We start from the raw sequence: 24,787 nt of genomic DNA, 5'->3' as shown, positions 1-24,787 counted from the left end.
AAGGAACTACCTCTGAAGGGTACTGCAATAGGTCTACATCATGCACCTTCGCTTCCCCCATTTCTGTCCAACACAGAGGAGACCTACACTTTCTTCCATATAGTGCCTCATAGGGTGCCATACCTATGCTGGAGTGATAACTGTTGTTATAGGCAAACTCCACTAAAGCTAGCTGCTCATCCCATTGACCTCCAAAATCTAAGACACTCATGCGAAGCATGTCTTCCAGTGTTTGGATTGTCCTTTCGGACTGTCCGTCTGCGAGGGTGGAAGGTCATCGAAGTTCAACTGTGTGCCAAGAGCCTCCTGCAACTTTCTCCAAAACCGAGAAGAGAACTGGGGCCCTCTGTCAGATATTATGGAAGCCGGAACTCCATGCAATCTGACTATTTCTCGAATGTAGAGCCGGGCATACTGTGCCACAGAATATGTAGTCTTCACAGGTAAGAAGTGAGCTGATTTGGTCAAGCGGTCTACAATTACCCATATCGAATCATATCCTCGCGTGGTACGAGGTAACCCAGTCACAAAATCCATAGTGATCATTTCCCACTTCCATTCTGGGATAGGGAGCTCTTGCAGCTTCCCTGACGGTCTCTGGTGTTCAAACTTCACCTTCTGACAAGTCAAGCACTTGGACACAAAGTCTGCAATGTCTCTCTTCATGCCATTCCACCAATAGCTATCTTTCACATCATGGTACATCTTGGTGGAACACAGGTGACATCATGCAGTGTATAGTGTGCCTCTCGCATGATTTCATTCCTGAGGTTGTCCACATCGGGCACACATATCCTAGAACCTTGCACTAGGGCGCCATCATTGGCAAACCCAAACTCACCACCTTCACCTTGCTGTACTCTTTCTATGATCTTCATCAATTGTTGGTCTCTGTGCTGGGAAACTCTAACTCTGTCCCTCAAGTCTGGCCTCACTGAAAAGTGAGCCAACAATACCCCCTCATCTGAAAGATCTAGGATTAAACCTTGATCCATCAACTCATGTACCTCTGAATCAATGGTCTCTTCTCTCTTTAAATGTGCGCCAAATCGCTGTAAGATTTTCTGCTCAAGGCATCTGCTACAACATTGGCCTTCCCAGGGTGGTACTGGATGGTGCAATCATAGTCTTTCAGAAGCTCCATCCATCTCCTCTGTCTCAAGTTTAAGTCCCTCTGTTGGAAGATGTACTTTAAACTCTTGTGGTCGGTGTATATCTCGCACACTTCGCCATACAGGTAGTGTCTCCAGATTTTCAGTGCAAAGATTACAGCCGCCATTTCCAAATCATGGGTGGGGTAGTTCTGCTCATGCCTCTTCAGCTGCCTTGAAGCATAAGCCACTACCTTTCCATTCTGCATCAAAACACACCCTAGGCCAACTCTGAGGCGTCACAATACACGGTGTATCCTTCACCAGCGGCGGTAGTGTCAACACAGGGGCAGTGGTTAGACACTCCTTAAGCTTCTGGAAACTCACCTCACAGTCATCTGTCCAAATGAATGGAACATTCTTCCTGGTCAACTTAGTTAAGGGAGCCGCTATCCTGGAGAAATCTTGTACAAAACGCCTATAGTAGCCAGCTAAACCCAGAAAACTTCGCACCTCAGTGACTGTTGTAGGCCTAAGCCAATCGATTCTGACTTCAATTTTCTTGGGATCCACTTGAATACCGTCTCTAGAAACCACGTGTCCCAAGAATGAGATGCTTTCTAGCCAAAATTCACATTTCGAAAATTTGGCGTATAGCTGGTGCTCCCTCAAAGTCTGCAACACCATCCTCAAGTGCCACACGTGTTCTTCCTCGGTCCGAGAGTATACCAGAATGTCATCTATGAATACGATGACAAAACGGTCCAAAAATGGCTTGAACACCCTGTTCATCAAGTCCATGAAATTTCTTTGGTGCATTAGTGAGTCCAAAAGACATCACCAGGAACTCATAATGACCATATCTTGTCCTGAAAGCCGTTTTGGACACGTCCTCATTCCTGATTCTCAATTGATGGTAGCCTGACCGCAGGTCTATCTTGGAAAAGAATCTAGCTCCTTGGAGCTGATCAAACAAATCATCGATCCGAGGAAGTGGATACTTGTTCTTCACAGTCACCTTGTTCAGCTGTCTGTAGTCGATACACAACCTCAATGACCCATCCTTCTTTCTCACAAATAGAATAGGAGCACCCCAGGGTGAAGTGCTCGGACGTATGAAACCCTTGTCCAAAAGCTCCTGTAGTTGCTCCTTCAGCTCTTTCAATTCTGCTGGTGCCATCCTATAAGGTGGCATGGATATGGGGTTTGTACCCGGAATAACATCAATGCAGAACTCTATTCCCCTTTTTGGTGGCAACCCTGGAAGCTCTTCAGGGAAGACATCCATGAATTCTCTGACAACAGGAACATTTTCCATGCTGACATCTTCTATAGATGTATCTCTCACCAATGCCAAATACCCCTGGCATCCACGCCTCAACATTTTTCTGGCACTAATCGCTGACACCAAATTATATGGAGCCACGCTCCTGTCACCATCAAAGCTAAACTCTTCCACACCAGGTATGTGGAAGTATACCTTTTTGTTCCTGCAGTCTAAGGTGGCATAATGAGTTGCCAACCACCCATCCCCGAGATTACATCGAAATCCATTACTGGTAGAGGAACCAAGTCTGCTGGGAGGATCTTTCCATCCACTACCACTGGGCTACCCGGAAATACCATGTCTACATCTATGTTGTCACTAAGTGGGGTAGCTACTGACAAAGGGCACTTTAAAGTTGTAGGGTTTCTACCCAACCTCATGGCAAACACAGGGGAGACAAATGAGTGCGTAGCACCCGGATCTATCAAAACACGAGCCTCATAAGAACAGACCAGAAGAATACCTGCCACAACTGCATTTGAAGCTTGAGCATCCTGGTGGGTCAGGGTGAAAACCCGAGCTTGACCCCTACCCTGAGTGGCAGAACCCACGACATCGACTTCTACCTCCTGATCTGCCTCCAAATCCACGTCCCCCTTGTCCTCGGCCCTGTTGGCCACTGAACTGACTGCCTGCCATGTTGGAAGCGCCCGGATACAACTGTCGAGGAACATTCGCAACAGAACCCTGTGACCCCATATGTGGCTCACTGAACATGGGGCATTCTCTAGCAAAGTGACTCGGTTGGCCACACCTGAAGCATACTCCTGATCCCATCAAACAAGGTCCTGAATGTCCTCTTCCACACTGTGCACAAGGTGCCAAGGAGGATCCTGAGCCAGACCCAGAACTGCTATACCCCGAACTGTGACCACTGCTGGATCTGTACCCTGGTCTGAATCCTTGTGGTTTGTGTCTAAAACCACTTTTCTTGTTCCTACTCTTTCCTCTGTAATTACTCTGGCCACCACTATCCGGAGTACCCATGGAAGGGACACCTGAGGAACCCTCTGCTCTGTTTTTCTTTTCTCTTCCATTGTCATCTACAAAGATAACTGATCTCAATCTGTCTAGCTCGGTCAACCACCACATCAAAAGACTGATCAGACATCATGGCCAGGTTTGCATATCTCCTGTCAAGCCCCTTTAGGAATCTTTTCACCTTCATAGTCTCTGTAGATACTGCTGTAGGGGCATATCTGCTCAATTCTAGAAATTCTGTAGCATATTCATCTACAGACCTGCCATTCTGTCTTAAGGCCTCAAAGGCCCACTGCTTCTGATCTCTGAAACTTTCTGGCACAAACCGGTTGATAAAAAGTTCCACAAACTGAGCCCATGTCAAACCCTCCATCCGGGGTAACACGTAGTCATTCATCCATTGCCTAGGCATGGGCCCCATGACGTCATCGCATACACTCTATCAATCTTCTATCACCAATCAGTAACTGCATTCTGCCGTCTGCGAGAATCCAAAACCGATATGCATCGTCGACACATCATAGGTACGGCACCAACTTCTTGAAATTTATGATCTATTTGTAAGATTCCTCTCTTGGTGCGGTGGATCTCTTCTTGGAGGGTGGACCATATCTTGTGCCATCATGTCGATGGTTCTCTGCAACCCAGAGTAGCTGCCATGGGGTCCATAGGACCCTGTGCCATGAAAGACTGTTCCTGAACTGTGGGTAGCTGCTCTTCTACTTGAGCAGCTCTAGGCCTCCTACCCCGCCTCCTCGGGGCAGGCGCCTCATCCTGTGCTGACACCTCGTCGGGCACATCCGCTCGTGCGATGGCGGCTCTCACGCTTCTACGCATTTTCCTGAAATTCAGCAAGATTAGCCCACAAAATTCAAAACTGCACATTACACAGCTCTATAGACTCATATTTATACATAACATATGGAGCAGAAACTAGAAGCAAAGATGACAATGCAAGACGAATGTGGACCCTATATTTCCGCATGTGACTCCTAGTAGACTCTTCCCAACACTTTAGACAACATTCCCTAAGAATCTGGAGCCTAAGCTCTGATACCACATTTGTCACGACCCAACCTATGGGCCGGACTAAGACTAGGACACAGGCCACCTAAAGCCCCGAGGCCCGTAGTAAGCCTAACTGCTCATTTACCCAATCTTGAGGCCCATTTGGGCCCAATTTCAAGAAAACAAGCGGATAGAGTCCGACCATAAAATGGACTTCTGAGCGGGAGTTTTTGACTCACCCGACCTGTAAACACAATAAACAATCCATTGGGGAGCTCAGCTCACCCTCCACATACTCATCAACATAATAATAAATGGGAGCTCAGCTCCCTCATCCAATCCATCAAAACAGACTTAAAATATTAAGTTTACAGGTCCAACATGATAATAATATTACAGACCAAATTCAAATAATTACTGCTAACACATGCGGAAATTCTAGGAGTAAATAAAATTACACAAATATCGATAAATAACCTGCGAAGTATAAAAGCAGGTTAACCCAGAATAAAATATCCTCCTGCGGCCTGTAAAAATTTTTGAACAGGAGTGAGCGTTCGACTCAGAGAGTAAAATATCAATTTTAACCATAATCTCTATAACTATCTAAAACTAATGCACCCTGTAGAGTGAAATGCAACATCAACATCATATTCACATCATAGCATCAAAAAGGTAATTTGGAGCACTCACACACCCTGTAGCATCAATCATAATATATTGGGAGCTGATCCCCTATACAGCTCTCTTAAATCCAACCTGGTGCCAGCGAAGAACTCAAGCCGGACTTTCGCTTAATAAACCAAATCGAGGGTCCCAGCGAAGAACTCAAGCCGTGACTACCCCTCGAAGGAACGGGTCCCAGCGAAGAACTCAAGCCGTGACTACCCCGTCCTATCCATAGTCCACACCACATCACACGCACGCCAACGCACGCACACTGCTCCAAATTACCACAACAACACTCATGGCACATTAACTTTTATTAATTCAACATAATTCGTGCCTATAGTTTAACTACATTAATATATGCTTATAAGTGATGCATGGGCATTATTTACATATAATAATATCGAAATTACAATTAAAATTAATATTTTACTCACAAACTTGAGGATAAATTACTGTGGCGGCTGGGCGGAGGAAGAAGGCTGTCCCGGCTTACCTGACAATTACATTACATCTATTTAATAAATTTGACTCAATACAAACAAAGAAAAAGATCAAGTACGTCCTAAGTCGTGCCGAAAATCCGGCAGAGTCTCCCCTATACCTAGGACCTACCCAACCTGCAAAAGGGCAAAAAAACGCACTTCTATATTCACAATCCATATATCAACAGTTCAATCATATCACACAGCCCCTCCTAGGCCCATCAAATCAATCATCCATCACAATACGCAAAATTTCAATTTAGTCCTTATTATTGATCATTTTTGCAAAAACTGCCCAAACAAGCTCTAAAAATTATAAAACTTTTTCCCGCGGTCCTTAGCAATATTACTAAGCTATTGCAAAAAGAATCGTAATTTTCTAAGCTACCACGAATATTTTATGGATTTTTAATCCTATTTAAGCACTAGAAAATTACGAAAAAACAAGGTTCGGGTTTACCTTTGCCGATTCGACTTCGAACGCCAGCGCTCGGGACGTCTGACAATGGGGGGCTAGCCAAAACCTCGGTCCAATTCGGAGACTTTTCCGGTAACGGGTCTGTCTGGCCCGAAATTTGCAGACCCGGTCAACTGTCGAATTTCCGCGAATCGAGGATACCTACACGAAGCCCATAACACGGGGGTTAGTGCATAAATTTTTCAGAATTTTCTAAGCTCATTTAATGGTCGAAAATACACTGCGAAGTTCCGTGGGACCCACCGAAAAACGGTGTCAGAAAAATTCGAAATTTATGTCGTTGCGAAGCTCTCGACGAATGGAGCGTGCTGTTGGCCTCAGTTTCCTTGTGGGATTCACGGTTTTCGAGAAATCTAGCCCAAAAGTCGAAATGGGCTAAAATCTTCCCGAGCAAAAATCGGACAATCCGCTCTACGGATTTCGGCGTTCTTGGTGTCTATGGAAAGCTCTCGCCGAGTAGATGATTCTGGACACAAGACCCGGTCCAATCGGTGGCCGGATCGGCCGGATTTGGCCGGGAAAGCTGGAGCGCCTTGTAGGGGCGTTGTGCTCGTTTTTCAGGCCGTTCGGGTGGCGGCCGTGGTAGGCTAAGTGGCGGCCAGCCGGCTTGGGCGGCTGGCCGGTGGCTGGGGGTGGAGAGGAGAGAGAAACGAGAGAGAGAAGAGGGGAGGGAGCGTCGCGCGCGGGAGGAAGAAAAAGAGAAGAGACCGGTCCGATTCGACCGGTCCGGTTCGATTCGGCCGGTTCGATTCAGGACACAAAATTTTGAATTTTTACTCTGCCTCGGGACCGAAAACGAGGTCCAAAAATTCCGAAAAAATTTTATAAAACTCAGAAAAATACGTAGACTCCAAATATATTTTTAGTTTTGCCACGTGGTCTTTAAATTAATTTTTAAAAATCATCAAAGTTTATATTTTCGAAAAATCGAACCCGATTTTTAAAATCCGAAAAATCTCAAAAAAATTCCTAAAATTCAAATAAAATTAAAATACCAAAAATACTCATAAATAATAAAATTTTGGGGTGTTACAATATATATAAAAGAAATTCATTGAATAAAAATTTTATGGTACAATGCACTAGGGTGATGATACCCCACGTCACCAAAGGCCAGATGGTAAGCGTGCTACCAGATATTAGATATATTCCTCCTCCTTCACAGATATCAATGCATATGATACTAATGCAAACCATAAATTACAATGATGCATGACTCGATAATGCAACCTAATACCGTGATAGTCCACACGGTAGGGCCAGATAACAGAAACAGATACTGGGCACGGGTACCAATTTAAAACAAAAATCAATTTGTACAAATCAATCAAAATCAATAAAAAATTTCAGATAGCAAATAATAACTGATAATGGAATTCCAATAGTTTATTTCAATAATTTCAGAGAGTCAATAAGATCAAATCAATCTCAAATCAATTCAGTGCAACACATCGATAAATGTTATAGTCAAATATCAATCAATATAAATATATTAAAGGCCTGTTCCCGGAATTCTAATGGCTCTAATGCATAAATAGTTAACAAAATCAATTATTTAATTAAAATCAAAATAAAATTCAATAATAAAATTAAATTTTAGAAAATCACATGTAAAATAATTGTTAAAATATTGATTTAAAATTTTATTTAATAACAATTTTAATGCTAAGGAATTTTAAAAGGGACTAAAAAGGTGTCATGTACTATAATCATCACTCACCTGTAACCTTCAAGACAATAGTTATTTTCAATGGAAGAGAGACAATTTCAACTGACTGATTGAATATTCAAATCTCTTTGAAAATAGAATCGAAGGTGATAAATAGAGAAATAAGAATTTATAGATTCTCTGCGCACATCAGATTATATATATATATATATATATATATATATATATATATATATATATATATATATATATAACAATAATGAAATATGATGAAAATACATGTTGAGAGTATTTGGTAGAAAAATGATGTGATAAATAGGCTATGAGAGCAAAGTTTAGCAGAAAGAGATGATTAGGGTATATATATTTCAAGAGTTCTATTAGGTATAAAATGGGATAAGAGTTATTATTGAACTGAGTTATTCAGATTACAGATATATATTTAATTTCAAAAATAATATATATATATATATATATATATATATATATATATATATATATATATATATATATATATATATATATATAAATAAGCAGGTCATTCAATAAAATATTTCTCTTTTTTTTTTTAGATAATTATATTAAATTATTGTTAGCTAATTAAAATAAGTAAATGGATAAAATATTGGATTTCCACATACTTCCCCCCTTAAAAGAAATTCGACCCCCGAATTTAAACAAACAAAATTCTAACCTAAAGAATCAAATAAGTGGGGATATTTGGCTTACATTTCAGATTCTACCTCCCATGTGATCTCACTACTTGAGTGATTATGCCACAAGACTTTGACCAAAGTCACTTCCTTATACTAGAGTTTCCTAATTTGTTGATCTAAAATCTTTATTGGTTGCTCATCATATGACATATCATCCTTAAATTATATGGTTCGAGGTTGCAAAATATAAGATGGATCTGATACATACTTCCTAAGCATAAAAATATGGAAAACTAGATGTACATGTGCAAAACCAGGTGAAAGCGCTAAACGTTAAGTAACTACTCTAATTCTCTCTAAAATTTCAAATGGACCAACAAAACGAGGGCTAAGCTTTCCTTTCTTCCCAAACCTCATGATTCCTTTTCATAGGTGAAACTCTCAGAAATACATGATCACCAACTATAAACTCTACATCTTTACGCTTAGGGTCAACATAACTTCTTTGTCGACTTTGAGCAGTCAAATGTCGAGCTTGAATTTGTCGAACCTTTTCTGAAGTTAATTGTATCAACTCTGGTCTAGTAAGCCTTCTTTCTCCAACTTCATCCCAACAAATTGATGACCTACACCTTCGACCATAAAATGCCTCGTATGGAACCATCTCTATACTTACCTGATAACTGTTATTATAAGCAAACTCCACTAAAGGCAAATGATGATCCCTGTAACACCCTAGGCAAATCCCACATCGGCAAAACACGGGAGAGATGCTGGGTTTATAAGTTGGTGGTTCGTAACCCCTAGTGACGCGTTTTAAAACCGTGAGGGCTTCAACCCAGAGCGGAAAATATCACTAGTGGGCCAGGCCATTACATTTGTGGTATCAGAGCTGCTTCGCGTGCAACCTTGAACGATGGTGGGGCAAACCTCAGCGAGGACGCTGAGTCCCATAAGGGGGGTGGATTGTAACACCCTAGGCAAATCCCACATCGGCAAAACACGGGAGAGATGCTGGGTTTATAAGTTGGTGGTTTGTAACCCCTAGTGACGCATTTTAAAACCGTGAGGGCTTCGACCCAGAGCGGACAATATCACTAGTGGGCCGGGCCATTACAATCCCAACAGCCACCAAAATCCATAACACATGCATGAAGCATGTCCTCCAACGTCTGTATAGTCCTTTCTGACTGTCCATCTGTCTAAGGGTGAAAAGTAGTACTAAAGTCTACTCATGTTTCCAAAGCTTCTTAGAATTTCTTCCAAAATCGAGAAGTAAACTGAGTACCACGATCAGAGACAATGGAAATTGGAACTCCATGAAGACTAACAATCTTATTTATATATAATTGTGCAAGTTTAGCAAAGTCGTATGTAGTATTCACAGGAAAAAAATGAGCAGATTTTATCAATCTGTCCACTATCACCCAGATTGCATTGTAACCACCTCGTGTACTACGTAGACTTACAACAAAGTCCGTGGCAATATGCTCTCACTTCCACTCGGGAATAGGCAACGGCTGAAGTAACCTAGATGGTCTCTGATGTTCTACCTTAACCTGTTGACAAGTCAAACATTTAACAACAAAGTCTACAACATTCCTCTTCATGCCACCCCACCAATAATGCTCTCTTAAATCACAGTACATCTTAGTTGAACCTGGGTGTACTGTGTAAGCAGAATGGTGTGCCTCCTCTATGATTTCTCTTCTCAACTCATCAACAATGGGGACACAAAGTCTAGTGCCATAATGAAGAACTCCATCATCATTTAACATGAACCCTTAAGCTTGGCTTTGATGAATACTATCTATAATCTCACACAACTGAGAATCCCTCTTCTGAGCAGCCTTAATTCGATTAATCAAGATAGGCCTAACTCGAAAATGTGCTAAGAATGATCCAGCTATGATTTCAAACTCTACTCCCTGATCTAGCAACTCATGTAATTCACCAATTAGAGGCCTCATCTTGGTAGATATGGGCTAAACTACCAGAAGACTTCCTGCTTAGAGCGTCAGCCACCACATTAGCTTTTTCAGGGTGATACTGTATGGTGCAATCATAATCTTTCAGCAATTCTACCCATCTCCTTTGCCTAAGATTAAGATCACGTTAGTCAAATATGTATTTGAGACTTTTGTGATCAGTGAAGATTTCACAAGTCTCACCATACAGATAGTGTCTCCAGATTTTCAAAGCAAAAATTAATGCAGCCATTTCCAAATCATAAGTTGGATAATTTTGCTCGTGCCTTTTCAACTGACGAGAAGCATATGCAATAATCTGTCTATGTTGCATCAAAACACATCCTAAACGAATCCTAGAAGCATCACAATATACTGCATAACCCCTTGATCTAGACAGAAGGGCTAACACTGGTGCTGTAGTTAAATGAGTCTTAAGCTCCTGAAAACTTTTTTTACAAGCCTCAGATCACTGAAATTTCACATTCTTCTGTGTTAACTTAGTTAAAGGTGTTGTAATACGAGAGAAGTCTTGAATAAATCGTCTATAATACCCTGATAAACCTAAGAAACTACGAATCTCTGACACAGTTGTGGGTCTAGGCCAATGAAGTACTGCTTCAACTTTCTTCTTATCAACGCACACTCCATCCTTATATACTGTATGGCCTAGGAAAGCTACACTATCTAACCAGAACTCACATTTTGAGAACTTGGCATATAGCTTGTGTTCCCGTAAAGTCTGAAGGACAATTCTCAAATGCTGGTCATGCTCCTCTTTACTTTTTGAGTACACTAGAATGTCATCGATGAACACTATAACAAATTGATCTAAGAAAGGCTCGAAAACCCTATTCATGAGATCCATAAAAGCAGCTGGAGCATTGATAAGACTAAAAAACATTACAAGAAATTCATAGTGTCCATACCTAGTCCTAAAGGCCGTCTTGAGTATGTCTTCTTTCTTAACCCTCAATTGATGATACCCAGATCAAAGATCAATATTGGAAAAATATATTACACCTTGAAGTTGGTCAAACAGGTCATCTATGCGTGGACGAGGATACTTATTACGCACAGTCACCTTATTTAATTGCCCATAATCAATGCACATTGTCAAAGACACATCCTTCTTCCGTAAAAATAACACAGGAGCACCCCCTGGAGAAACACTAGGGCGAATAAACCCCTTATCTAGTAGGTCCTGTAGCTGCTCCTTCAACTCCTTAAGTTCTGCGGGAACCATATGTTAAGGTGGCATAGGTATGGGCTCAGTTCTAGGAACTAAGTCTATACCAAACTCTACCTCTTGCTCCGGGGGTAAACCTGATAAATCTTCTGGAAACACATCAGGAAACTCCTTAACCACTGCAACATTCTCCAAACCTGCACCTTCTACCTGAATTCTCTAACATAAGCTAAATACCCCTTGCACCTCTTTCGCAATAATCGGCTAGCACTCACTACTGAGATAAGATTACTAGAGGCTATATTGCGATCTCCCTGAAATTGAAATTTTGCCTCTCCAGGAATTTTAAAGAGTACAACTTTATTATGACAATCCAATGAAACGTGATAAGTGGCTAACCAATCCATGCCTAAAATCACATCAAACTCAAATATATCTAAAGAAACAAGATATGTAGCTAATTTCCTATCTCCAATGTGAACTATACATCCCCTATACACCATATCAGTGTCTATTGTGTTCCTCATAGGTGTTGATACAGATAAAGGATACTCTAACAAAGTAGGTGGTGTACTAAATATCATGGAAAAGTATGGAGAAACAAAGGAATGGTTGTGCCCCAGTCTTAGCCATAGGCGTCTGTTCAGATATCTGATTAATAGTTTGAGGTGGTACCTCCTTTGTTGAATCAAGGTTTGCACCATTAAAACCCTTAGCCCTAGCTCTCCTCTTAAGTTTAACAGACTCAGGCACCTATTCATTTTAATAAACAAGTATTAAATCTGAAAAATGTGAGCCAAATTAAGACAGATAAAAAATTACAAAGGACGCAGATATATAAAGCAGTGATAAATTGAAAAGACTTTAAGGATCCTATGCTCCGCAAGTTTACTAGACCTCAACCTAGCTCTGATACCAACTTTGTCACGACCCAAAATTCTGAACCGTGACTGGCGCATAATTTAAGTATTCTTAAATCATGCAAGCCTTATCAGAGTATCTTGAATGAATATATTATCACTTACTAATCCCAAAAAATAGATAAAATTCAAATAAGCAAAATGCTGAATAAACATCATAAATATCCCATAAGTAAACTGTGGAGTCTCTATAGATTTCAATAAAAGCTTAAACTGTTCAATAAACTAAACTAATTATTAACCCGAGAAAACATGAATTCGGGCATACCATGAGAACAAATCAAAGATTGTTCCTCTCTAAAAAATGGACTAAATAATTGGATCAGCTGCAGAATTCTATTGATCTGAAATAGATAACAGACAAAGAAAACGTGGTTTGGGCTAAATGCTTAGTGAATGATAATTATAGCACACAACGGAATAGGAACAGGCAGACGCTTGATTAATTTCACAATAAATTTTATATTCAATAAAATCATGCTCTTGATGTCAAAATCATTAATAAAATAATTTCATAAAACATATATATAAAAGAAATTCATTCAGTAAAAATTTTATGGTACAATGCACCAGGGTGATGATACCCCACATCACCAAAGGCCAGATGGTAAGCGCGCTACCAGATATTAGATACCTTCCTACTCCTTCACAGATATCAATGCATATGATACTAATGCAAACCATAAACTGCAATGATGCATGACTCGACAATGCAACCTAATACCGTGATAGTCCACACGGTAGGGCCAGATAATAGAAACAGATACTGGGCACAGGTACCAATTTAAAACAAAAAATCAATTTGTACAAATCAATTAAAATCAATAAAAAATTTCAGATAGCAAATAATAACTGATAATGCAATTCCAATAGTTTATTTCAATAATTTCAGAGAGTCAATAAGATCAAATCAATCTCAAATTAATTCAGTACAACACATCGATAAATGTTATAGTCAAATATCAATCAATATAAATATATTAAAGGCCTGTTCCCGGAATCCTCATGGCTCTAATACAGAAATAGTTGACAAAATCAATTATTTAATCAAAATCAAAATAAAATTCAATAATAAAATTAAACTTTAGAAAATTACATGTAAAATAATTGTTAAAATATTGATTTAAAATTTTATTTAATAACAATTTTAATGCTAAGGAATTTTAAAAGTGACTAAAAATGTGTCATGTACTATAATTATCACTCACCTGTAACCTTCAAGACAATAGTTATTTTCAATGGAAGAGAGATAATTTCAACTGACTGATTGAATATTCAAATCTCTTTGAAAACAGAATCGAAGGTGATAAATAGAGAAGTAAGAATTTATGGATTCTCTGCGCACATTAGATTATAAATCGTAAATTTATATATATATATACACACATATAACAATAATGAAATATGATGAAAATACATGTTGAGAGTATTTAGTAGAAAAATGAGGTGATAAATAGGCTATAAGAGCAAAGTTTAGCAGAAAGAGATGATTAGGGTATATATATTTCAAGAGTTCTATTAGGTTATAGAATGGGATAAGAGTTATTATTGAACTGAGTTATTCAGATTACAGATATATATTTAATTTTAAAAATAATATATATATATATATATATAAACAGGTCATTCAATAAAATATTTATCTTTTTTTTAGATAATTATATTAAATTATTGTTAACTAATTAAAATAAATAAATAAATAAAATATTAAATTTCCACTATTACAGTTTAAGTTAAACTCCCTTTTAAATTAATCATTTGAAAAAGTATATTATTATATATTTCATATTTTATAAAATATTTAATTATTTAAATATAAAATTTAGATAAAGACTATTTTATTAATAAATTGAAATTTAATTTATTAAAAAAAATTTAATTTTAAAGATTAAATTTTTATTTAAAAACAAATCAGTAATTAATTTAGAAAAAAAAAAGAAGAAGAAAGGACAAAACAGAAGCAGCAGAAATTTGCTGTTGGTAATAATAAGAATAGAGGAAGAAATGACCGCCGAGAGGAGTGTAACGGGGTCGTGTGGTTGAATCATTAATGAAAGTGATTCCAGAAATGGGGAAGAATCTTGAGAAGAAGTTGTCATATATATATATATATATATATATATATATATATATATATATATATATATATATATATATTTGTTTTCTCCAAGCAATTGGCTGGAAAGTTAAGGAGATAACGATGCAAGAAAAGACAAAACCCGGCCCATAGATTCTGGTCCACACACCCATCCATGTCTTTATTGCTTTTGTCCTTAAGCTCAGGACAAAACACAGCATGTCACAGCCAACCTTCAAAAGGGCACCTCTGCCTGCCACTTACCCATTTCAGACACAAAGGGAAAGCGGTTAGTGTTAATTTTTGTTTTTGATGCATTAATAATTCATTGGTTTCTGTACTTTATTTAGTTTTTAAACAATTCCTTCAAGCATAGCAAATGCTATTAGAATATGAAATCAGATATACCGGTCCAAAAAGTGGATGTTGGTTATGGCATAAAGCTCTATAGCTCCTCCATAACAGGAAATCATTTATGCAACTATTTTATTTTACTTTGGCTCCAGAGAGATGTAGCAGATTATGAAGTCAATGTGACTTGGAGCAATTTGTTTTCTCAGATCATGAAATCCTTCTATTTCATTCCTGCCATGCTAAAAGTTCTCCAGAACGCATGAATTATTGTTGTTTAATGGTCTAAGTATATTTTAGAGGGATCAACAATTAAGCAACAGAGGAATGGACGTAGGAAAAAGAAAAAGAAAAAGAAAAAAACTTGGGCAATGCACCTTCATTTCAATTTCAAATTCAAATTCAAATTCCTGTTGAACTATTATCTGTGCAGTTGTCCACTCCAGCAATTAGCATCAAGAGGATGAGAAATTGAAAATTACTAATAACTTACAATTTGAGTCAAATAAACATTCCAGCTTCAGCTTCGATATGAAGCCTCGAGTTAGCCTAAACCTAGCTAAAAATGTCAGAATCTCTACATATAAGTAAATACATTAGAGAAAAAAGCACATTAGTGTCACTGGCAATACACAATATACAGAAAATCTGTGTTTCCTTCCCCTTTAATGCTTCAATTTTTTTCTGTGTCCGAGAGTGGTGCAAATTTCAGCAAGGAAAGCGAAGAGAATACCCATGAAGGTCATTAGCCATGACAATATGAACACTGCCCAGTCCTGGAAATTTTTCTTTGGAAAGTGGCCCCTGTCTGAGATGAGCAATGCCCTGTATACTGCTTCAGCTACTGCACAGGCTGTAACAGGATCCGACTCTTCTGCTAGAAATCCATATTCTGTGAGACAAACTACGTCATATACACAATTAGTCTCTGATATGCCTAATCGTTCGCATAATTTGAGCCTGCCTTCGATCCTTTCCTCTGTAGTCAACAAGTCTCCATGCGTCAAAATCAAAATGGGGTTCTCATCTGCAATCACCAATAGATCCAACATGTATTATTTGCTCTGGAACCATGGCAATGCCTCCATTAAGAGAAGCATTGGTTTGTATTATATAGCGATAAAAAAAAACAATTGTGGGTTTACTTAATGGGTATGAAACACCATTTTCCTAATGAAGTTTCCAAAGTTAATTTCGGTAGCACTTGTAGGGTCAACATCATCTGAATGCGAGGAGAAAGGATGCTTAGGAATTTATGGTACCCAAACACAACGTTCTTGAAATTACCCATGACAACCAATTGCATTGACTAGGTAGATAGAACATCAATTTTTATTATAGTGAATGACCAAATCTCCCATCATTTGTAGGCATCAAACTTGACTACATATATATCCTGCCATTCAAGCTTCACTATCAGAAAAATGATGAAAAGAAAAGGAATCACTATGGCCAGCAAAATCTGTAGGATACTAATTGCAGTAAGTATTCTTGAGTTTATGATTATCATATTAATTGTTCAATTGAGGGAAGCTTCAATATTAAGCGGTCAAATTAAACTGTCATAGTTGCTAAATTACATGTCAAATTAAGTGTAAGTACAATTAGAAAGTAGTTAAACTTTTAAGATGTAACAAAAAAAGTAGAGTACTTAAAAAAATCAATAATTGCAAAGAGGAGAGCTTACTGCAGTTTCTCAAAGCAGGGGAGCAGAAGAGCTCTCTTGTTGCCTCTAACGGCTTCGAATCACCAGCTTTTAGAGCTTTATGAACTTCAGCTATATTAACCACCACCATAGAACAATTCACTCTCCTCTGCACAAACTTTGAAGACGATCTTAGAGCTGCGGTTTCTGCATCATCTTTGAGCAAAGTATGATCCCCTGATCTCAAGCACGGCTGATTATGGTGCACCCCATCGATCATCCAACTCGACAATTCCTCGAGGGCCTCTCCCATTTTATCATAATTAAAACCCCTAGAATCATACACGCAAAACCCACTTTGCAGTGATCTCAATACGTTGTGCTCTTCCATGTACATGGTCTCGTAGTTTTTAGCACTCCCTACGATTAGGAAAGAGAGAAAAAAAAGGCAACTTCACTCCACCTGCCAAATTCTTCACATCGAAAATAGTAACTTCCATGGAATAGGAATGAACTTACCAGATGATGTCTGAGCAAAAGGTACGAGTCCAGTTCGACCAAGAACACTGTACATTAAGTTCACAAGCGAGCTCTTGCCAGAAGCAGAGAAACCCACTAACAGAATTGTGATTACTGGTGGAATGTCCATCTCTTCCTTCTTGATACCTCCTGTGGGTACCCAGAAATCACCTGAGCGATACATTTGTAACTTGTAACGAAGTTCATTGAGTCCTTCATTTGCAATCAAAGCCAATCTTTCCAGCTCTCTAAGAACTCTAAGTCTTGGAGTGAGGCCTGCAATTTTGGGCAGGGCAACCTTGAGCCTAGAACATTCTTCAAACTTGGCAGCTGATCTCCACCAGCAATACATCATTCCTGAAGATGGGTACTCGTCATCTTCATCGCTCGAAGATAATTGGTTTTTCATGTCTTCGTTAATTGAAATTGATGGCCTAAAATACTACAATACGATCAATCTTTTGAATGCCCTGTTAACTTGGCTCTTGCATATTATGAGGCACTGTAGCAAAGAATAATGGAGGCAGAGGTAGAGACAGGGACAAAAGATACTCGTACAATCTTAGTCACGGGGTAGTATAAGCTTGTCGCCTGGCGGCATATGCGCTACTTCCAAGCTCCTTCTGGCTGTGCCAGCGGTACTTGTACAGGTATTCGAACACTAAATTTGGTATTACTTAAATAACCATTATATAAGCTTGCCAACCTCTAAATCGAAGGGTATTTTCGTCGTAATGCCCTCGAATGGTAGGGATGAGGAGCGTATGGCTACGGTAGGATAATGGTGTTTCGACCGTTACGTCGTGCTTTCTATTGTCAAATCAAATCAACCACGTGGTTCGGCCTAAACAAAGTAACGTGTGCCTGTGGTATTAATAGTAGCAAATGTATATTTTGTTTTCCGCTGGTCCTTAATTTATCGCTATTCAGAATGCTGTTAATATAAACTTAATTTTATGTAAAAATAAATTTCGTAATTTTTGAACTAAATATTTATATGTATTCAAACCAAAGGCAAATAGAGGAAGGTAGGGAGAATCTCTCTACTTAATGATAACTAGTAAGATATTTTAGAGTGCTTTGATTATCAATTATCAAAAGCATTATTAACTAGCATTTACTTGGTAGTATATGAAATTAAAATTTTAATTTTCATATTTTTTTTTTGTCTTTATAAAAGTTTAATATATGAAAACGAAAATTGTTGGCAGAAACTAAAATTAACATATCCATGTAAAAAGGACAGAGGAGAATCAATTAATTAGCCATCCATGCATTAGGCATTGATGGGTTTGAGAATCCTCTCGCCCTACAATATTTTCATTTAGTTTGAGATTGGAACGAATATAATAATTCCTCTATATTTGATGATTATTTTTAAATAATTGAATATAAAATAATTACCACACAATTTCAACTTTTAATTAAAATTTAAAATACACATTTATTAGTTTAGTACTACATAAAATTGATACTTTTTAAATTTGCAAAAGAAATACTCCACATACAAGCTGAAAGTAAAGATTTTAAGACGTATTATAAAAAGTTAATTTTTCCTAGCAGCTGCTGTGTTAAACCACAATTGACAGGATAACATATAGACTCAATATATTAGAAGCTATAATTTGAATTTGTAAGTTTTAATCAAGAAGTAGAGACATCATTGCTGATAGAAGTTAATTTCAATCGCCTTTTGGCATTAATCTCCGGACAGAATCGGTAACACCTTTCTAATCAGAAAGACAAAATCTCGCGATCCCAATTTGTCTTTGAAAGACCTCTGAAAGCTGAATATTTAACATCTGTAACCTTTTCCTATAATTGCTCTAACAACTTGAAAAAAAAAAAAAAAACAGGGCATGTCCACCCCTAAATCGAAAAACTGGAAAAAGAGAATGATGAAGACAGGGAGAGAGAGAAAAAGTTGAAGCACTCCTTGCTTTATTCAAATCACATCTGAAAATGGATCAAAACAGGACCCAATGTCAAGTGCCAGCCACCCAACCAAAACACGAACCTGGACTCTCAGCTTCATTCCACCATTGAATTAATATGCTGCAAATTCTCAATACAAAACATGATACTAAGCACAAAATTAATATTTTACATTTATAATGATTAATATTTATAAAAAAAAATAAAATGAAATGAAAAATGATGAGAGAAATAACTAAAAGTCTAAATGCTACGTGTCTCAAACCCCAAAAACGCCCCTCATGCTCATCAATGATCTTTTCAGGGTTCAAGTGATAAACTACAATTACAAACAAAATCCCATCCAATTTCCACAACCTATTCCAACTATTTGGAATTGCCAAATGACAACCTACGTAAATCACACAATTGCGCCAAATAAATAATCCCTGTTTGACCTGCCATTACTCAAACTCAGGAGAAGACATACTGGCCAGAAGAGTTGCCAATCACATCTAAACGGAAACAGTATCTCAAGCTGACCATTCACGGGAACAAGTTGCATACCTTAACTGAATTTAAATCCACCAGAAGGAACAGTAAAGTTACTTTCTCCAAAGTTATATCCAGAGAGGGAACCATCATCCTGAGGCTCTGCTTCATCATCATCCTCCTCCAGCCAATATGTCTCAAGAATCTTCACAGCTTTCTCATATATGTCATTGTTGTCATGACTCTGAAGGTTCTCAATCTTTTCTAAACCCTCTGCATCATCAATCATTTGGGCATACAGATTTGCTCCACCGGCACTGCCTAAATTTTTTTCTGCTTCCCCAACCTTTAGAATGTTCTCAAGTCCTTCCAAGCAAACTGTGACAATTCTGGGGTCAGGACAGATCAGGAGATCACACAATGGCTTGATACACCCCTGGCTAACCAAGAACCTACGACGCACAAATAAAGCAAAACCTTTTTAAGTTAACACATTAATCAAACTTATTAATCAAATGAAAAGATTGATCGTGAAAAAGAAAATATACTTGATTTGTTCATGGGTGCCACCAGAAGTAGCATTTGAAATTGCCCAAGCAGCCTCTTTCTTGATCTCAAATTCAGCATTCTGAAGCAGTTGGACAAGGGGAGCAATGATACCGGCTTCAATTATGGTCTGCACAGTTTCAAAATGTCATCCTAAAACAACGTCCACTTCAATAGATAGGCTAAAAACATAATAGTGAAACTCGCCATGGGTAGATTCCATGTAGGCTCTAAATTCCAAACATATCTAAACTTATGAATAATCAAGAGATGAAAACCATGAAATATTACAAAACAATCTGACGGTATCCCAGATAACTAAAATCAGCATCTTGAAGCAGTTGAACAAGGGGGCTGAAGAAATTTGACATTGATGAAGAGAACAACTCACCTGTATTTGATTTACATTTCCAGCTGTGATGTTTGAGATTGTCCAGCATGCTTCTTTCTTGATACTCTTCTTATAATTATTGGTCAGGAGGTTCAAAAGGCATGGAAGAGCTTGATGGTTTATCATACACTGCAATCAAGAGTAAGATAATGCATCAGTTCATTAGCAACTCAGAAGCATCATGACAGCATTTAGAGTCACGCAAACATTACAAATTTGCAACAATGACCAATATGATGAACATAAATGAAATTTTACCCAAAAACACAAAATACTTAAAAGTAACATTGCATCCATCTCCTTAAGATTTAATTATATACAAAGAGAAAAATAGATTAACTTAGTAAGAATGTTTTGTCAACCACAAAGGCATTCAAAGACCATCAAATGATTAGTTCAAGTAGACTAAAAAGTGATACCCTTTCAAAATCTTGTACAACGGATCTCCCTTCTTTTCCTTGCTTTTTTTCTACTCCATATACATTAGATAAGGCTTTGCCAAGTTGATTTTGAAATTAGATTAAGACCAGGTGGCAAAGAAATGAGCATAGAATTATGGGGTGGGGAGGAGAGCAGCATGACAAGTCGATACCTGAGTCTGCATGTCATCACCAGTGACAATATTTCCAACTGTACGTAATGCAGGAATGAGCACTGTTGGAGATGAATGACTAACAAAAGAACATGCACAAAGCATTTCAGCTTTCACAGCTAGACACAGGTAGAAAATTTTCATCTCAAATACATCAATAGAAAAAGTATTACTTACAGTAGAAGTTCAACAAGCCTGGGGCAGACTCCTGCCTCAATAACAGCTTGGATTTTGTCATTGGTTCCATCTGAGAGATAAGACAGTGCCCAGCATGCATCCGTCAGGACTTCCTCATCATTTGAATGTATAAGACGCTCAAGCGCTGGGAGAGCGGGCTTTGTCTGCTCAATGAATATCAACAGTCTATAAATTATTAACAATTAACATGATAGGTGCAAACATATAAACAATCAATCTTGAAAGCCAAACCTGCTCAAACAAAGGTTGTGGCTTGCCCCTGCAGAAGTTAGACAATGTCCAAGTTGCATTTCTCAACATAGAAAGCTTTGCATGTTCATTAAACTGTGCAAGTAATGGCATCAAAGTCCCATGGCTAAGAACAAGATCACGACACTTAGGTGAGTCTCCAGCAATGTTTCCTAGTGCCCAAACAGCCTATAATTTTAAAAAAGAATGAACTGAAACAATCAAGAAAAATCTGGATTGCATAATAGAACATAATTTGAACAAAGAAAACTTAGAAAAGCATAGATAAAGAATAAACAAAACTAAGGTCACCTACCTGTTCCCTGACATCGTCAGTGGGTGAACTTAAAAGCTTGACAAATATTGGCACAGCCCCATGATCAATTACAACCTTGGTGTTTTCTGATGTCCCAGAAGCAATATTTGTGAGAGCCCATGCTGCCTCAAACTAAAAAATAAAATAAAATAAATATTATGGAAGAATTAAGATGTATGAATTAGTAATTTTGATATAGAGCTAAATTAAAACCTGAAGCTGTGGAAAATCATCCCTTGCAAGGAACTCAATGAAACGAGGAACAACACCAGATTGTACAACTTCATTGATTGGAGGATTGCGTTCTAAATAAAAGATTCAAAGTGAGAAATTGTGTCTATAAATTATGCAACACAAAATGGCATAAAAACGTAGAAAATAAAAAAGATAAAGTCAACCTATTGAGAGCAGCTTTCGAAAAAGAGTGGTTGCCTCAAGCTGTGAATTCTTGTCTTCTGACCAAACACCTGCAACCATTGCTGGAAGACTTTCTAACTGCAATCAGTGTAATAAAAAAATCAGATCCTAAGATTCAGGGGAGTGCAAAACACACAAGAAATTCAAACACAAGCCAATAGAATCACAGGATAGATAATGGATTTCTTTTATTCACAATGCAACAGCAGTAACAACGCATACAACGAAAAGTGCACAAAATTCCTTCAAACTATTAAACTTATTTCCTGGCACCAATCTACCAGATCAAGTATCAAAATTGAAGCCACCTTTTCATCATTGTGAATGAAGTGTAGACGGTAGAGTAAGGGTGGTCAGGAATAAATGCCTCAGCATTTTAAGCCTTTGATTCCATCTCCACAACCAAATATCTCAAAATTAATACATTCAGAAGTTAAAAATAAATAAATAAATAAAATAAATTAAATTAAATTAAAAAAAATCACTGAATCATAAACTGAGAAAAGCACTTAACTGTAACCCATTATATTCTGAATCGGACACAACTCAAATCAACTCAACTCAACTAAGCATTTATTTCAAAAATTTGGGGTCGATATCCTAAGGTGTGAAAATTTTTACGCTGATTGTCACCTACCACAACATTCCTACTTTATCCAGTCTTGGAATCGGCTAAGCGCAAACTACTGAATCGGACTATAGACATAAATTTACTGACTCTTATTCTCCTCCCCAAATGCATAATTCTCACATAGCAGGCACATTAGTTACCATAACACAATACTGAACAGGGTTTTCTATGATATTTGTTTTGAGTTAAAGTGGCTCATTTTAGGAGCAAAACCAATGCTGTGTATGGAGGGATACGGGACTTTTGAGTTGGGACCAATTTTTATTGTGGGGACAGAGATATTATTGTTTAGTTACTTAGATGCCAACTATATAAGGATAACCCTAATATGATGCAATGTGATTTTCACTCAAAAAAATAGCAGACAGCTCTTCACATTGTCGAACCACCTAAATTTGTGTGTGTGTGTGTGTGTGTGTTTTTTTTTTTATTGTTTATTTTTCGCTTATCTGTGAGTGTGTGTGACTGATCAATTTTACAACAATTTGAAGCTGCAAACCTTCCGATCAGTTCAACAATAAGTACCAACACGTGCTTTCAAGCTTCAAGGAACTTTATCTCCACTCCTCGTTTCTTATTGAACAGAATAGTATGGGTAAAATAAAAGTAGCTAAACTGAGATCCAAAAAGAGCAGCTAAAAAACCACATATTGAAAAGAGAAAGGAAAATACCTTCTTATCGGTAGTAGCGGAATTGGAAAAGGAGAAGGTGAGTTGCTGTTGCTGATGCTGCGCCTGCACTCCCTCGCGTCGCTTCTTCTGCAAGTTCTCTTCTCTCTTGTTCTTCCGAATCTCCACCATGTTGTCCTCTCTCCTCCTTCTTCCTTCCTCCGCATCCACTGCCACCTTGTACTTGTTCCTCCGCACCTCCGTCCTGGCGCTCGGCCTCAGCGACATGGTCGGCAATCGAAAAAAGTCGAATCAAAGATGAAAGCAGAGAGGGCGATTGTGAGAGGAAATGAGTGGTGGCGTTTGATAGGTAGCAGAGAAGGGAGGGAGTGTGGGAGAGGAGGGAAGGGTTTTTGTATTTTTATTCGAGCGGATCGCAACGAGGGCAAGGGTGGTGTTAGAAATAGAATAGGGGGTTCGACACTCGGCAAATTTTAGATTACGTTCATTCGTATATTCATATAAAAATAATTATACAATAAAAATAATAAATTGGCTAGTATTAATGGAAACTGCCACTGTGATTTTTGAATTTCAAGTTGGAAAGGGCTCTAAACTCGGAGGGCGTTTAGCCCTTATGAAAATTAAGTTTTTATAAATTAATTTAAATTTATAAATATTTAAAATTTTAAGTTAATTTTAATTTATAAATATTAAAATTTTAAATAATGATATATTTAGAGAGTATTTAGTTTAATTTAGTTTATAAATTAATTAAATCTATTTATAAATAAAAAAATATTATAAATTGATTAATATTTAATTTAATTTATAAATTAAAAAATTACTTAAAATAAATTATAAGTTATAAAGTAAGGTATCTATTTATTTTAAAATTATATTTTAATTTAATAAAAATTATATTATCCTAATATTTTTTTAAAATATTAATACTATTCTATTCTAATAACCACAACATGTATCTTTTTTGGTCATTGATCATTTTAATAAATTAAATTATTTTTAATTTCTTTTAGAAAAATAATTAAATTGTTTAAAAGTTATTTTTAAGTAATTTTATTAAATAATTAATTATTTATTTTTAAATTAATTTATAGTATAAAATATATTTTAAAATAAAAATTAAAAATAAGTAAATAAGCTAAGCATCCTCTTAGTTAAAGTGTTTATAGGTTGTTATTAATGGCCAGTTTGATATTACTCTTTGAAAATGTTATTAAAAAAAATTATATATTAATTAGAGAGTATTAAAAAATAATTTAAAATTAAATTTAATAAATTTTAATCATAAGAACGTTAAAATAATAAAATAATTTTTTTCAATTATTTTTTCAATTATATTTAAAATGATATTTTTATTTAAAAAAGTAATTATGAGCATTAAAATGCTATGCTAAATA

General features: G+C 37.3%; 2 protein-coding genes across 2 annotated transcripts; both read right to left on the bottom strand.

Moving 5' to 3' along the window:
* Positions 1 to 15,317: 15,317 nt before the first annotated feature.
* On the bottom strand, positions 15,318 to 17,640 carry LOC110656384 (uncharacterized). Its single transcript, XM_058152619.1, has 3 exons — positions 17,033 to 17,640; positions 16,556 to 16,933; positions 15,318 to 15,895 (listed from the first exon to the last, which is right to left on the bottom strand). The coding sequence occupies exons 1-3, from the start codon at positions 17,439 to 17,441 to the stop codon at positions 15,534 to 15,536; spliced, it is 1,149 nt and encodes a 382-aa protein (XP_058008602.1). The 5' UTR covers positions 17,442 to 17,640; the 3' UTR covers positions 15,318 to 15,533.
* A 1,059-nt stretch (positions 17,641 to 18,699) lies between these two features.
* Positions 18,700 to 23,865, bottom strand: LOC110656382 (importin subunit alpha). Its single transcript, XM_058152618.1, has 11 exons — positions 23,430 to 23,865; positions 22,108 to 22,204; positions 21,923 to 22,014; positions 21,710 to 21,841; positions 21,397 to 21,582; positions 21,145 to 21,308; positions 20,968 to 21,046; positions 20,376 to 20,504; positions 19,987 to 20,114; positions 19,514 to 19,890; positions 18,700 to 19,087 (listed from the first exon to the last, which is right to left on the bottom strand). Exons 1-10 carry the CDS (start codon positions 23,652 to 23,654, stop codon positions 19,515 to 19,517), a joined length of 1,608 nt encoding a protein of 535 aa, XP_058008601.1. The 5' UTR covers positions 23,655 to 23,865; the 3' UTR covers positions 18,700 to 19,087; position 19,514.
* Between the last annotated feature and the right edge of the window lie 922 nt (positions 23,866 to 24,787).

The sequence above is a fragment of the Hevea brasiliensis genome, chromosome 9 (genome assembly GCF_030052815.1).
Source record: "Hevea brasiliensis isolate MT/VB/25A 57/8 chromosome 9, ASM3005281v1, whole genome shotgun sequence".
Lineage (NCBI taxonomy): Eukaryota > Viridiplantae > Streptophyta > Magnoliopsida > Malpighiales > Euphorbiaceae > Hevea > Hevea brasiliensis.
This window is presented reverse-complemented; position numbering and strand designations above follow the sequence as displayed.

Bases quoted from the DNA above. Each gene is read 5' to 3' on its own strand.
- LOC110656384 (XM_058152619.1), bottom strand. From the start codon at position 17,441: ATGAAAAACCAATTATCTTCGAGCGATGAAGATGACGAGTACCCATCT. The intron at 16,934-17,032 runs GTAAGTTCATTC...TCCTAATCGTAG, and splicing joins TTTTGCTCAGACATCATCTG to GGAGTGCTAAAAACTACGAG. The intron at 15,896-16,555 runs GTAAGCTCTCCT...TGGTGATTGCAG, and splicing joins CCCTGCTTTGAGAAACTGCA to ATGAGAACCCCATTTTGATT.
- LOC110656382 (XM_058152618.1), bottom strand. From the start codon at position 23,654: ATGTCGCTGAGGCCGAGCGCCAGGACGGAGGTGCGGAGGAACAAGTAC. The intron at 22,205-23,429 runs GTATTTTCCTTT...CACTGATTGCAG, and splicing joins CCGCTACTACCGATAAGAAG to TTAGAAAGTCTTCCAGCAAT. The intron at 20,505-20,967 runs GTATCGACTTGT...TCTTGATTGCAG, and splicing joins GTGATGACATGCAGACTCAG to TGTATGATAAACCATCAAGC.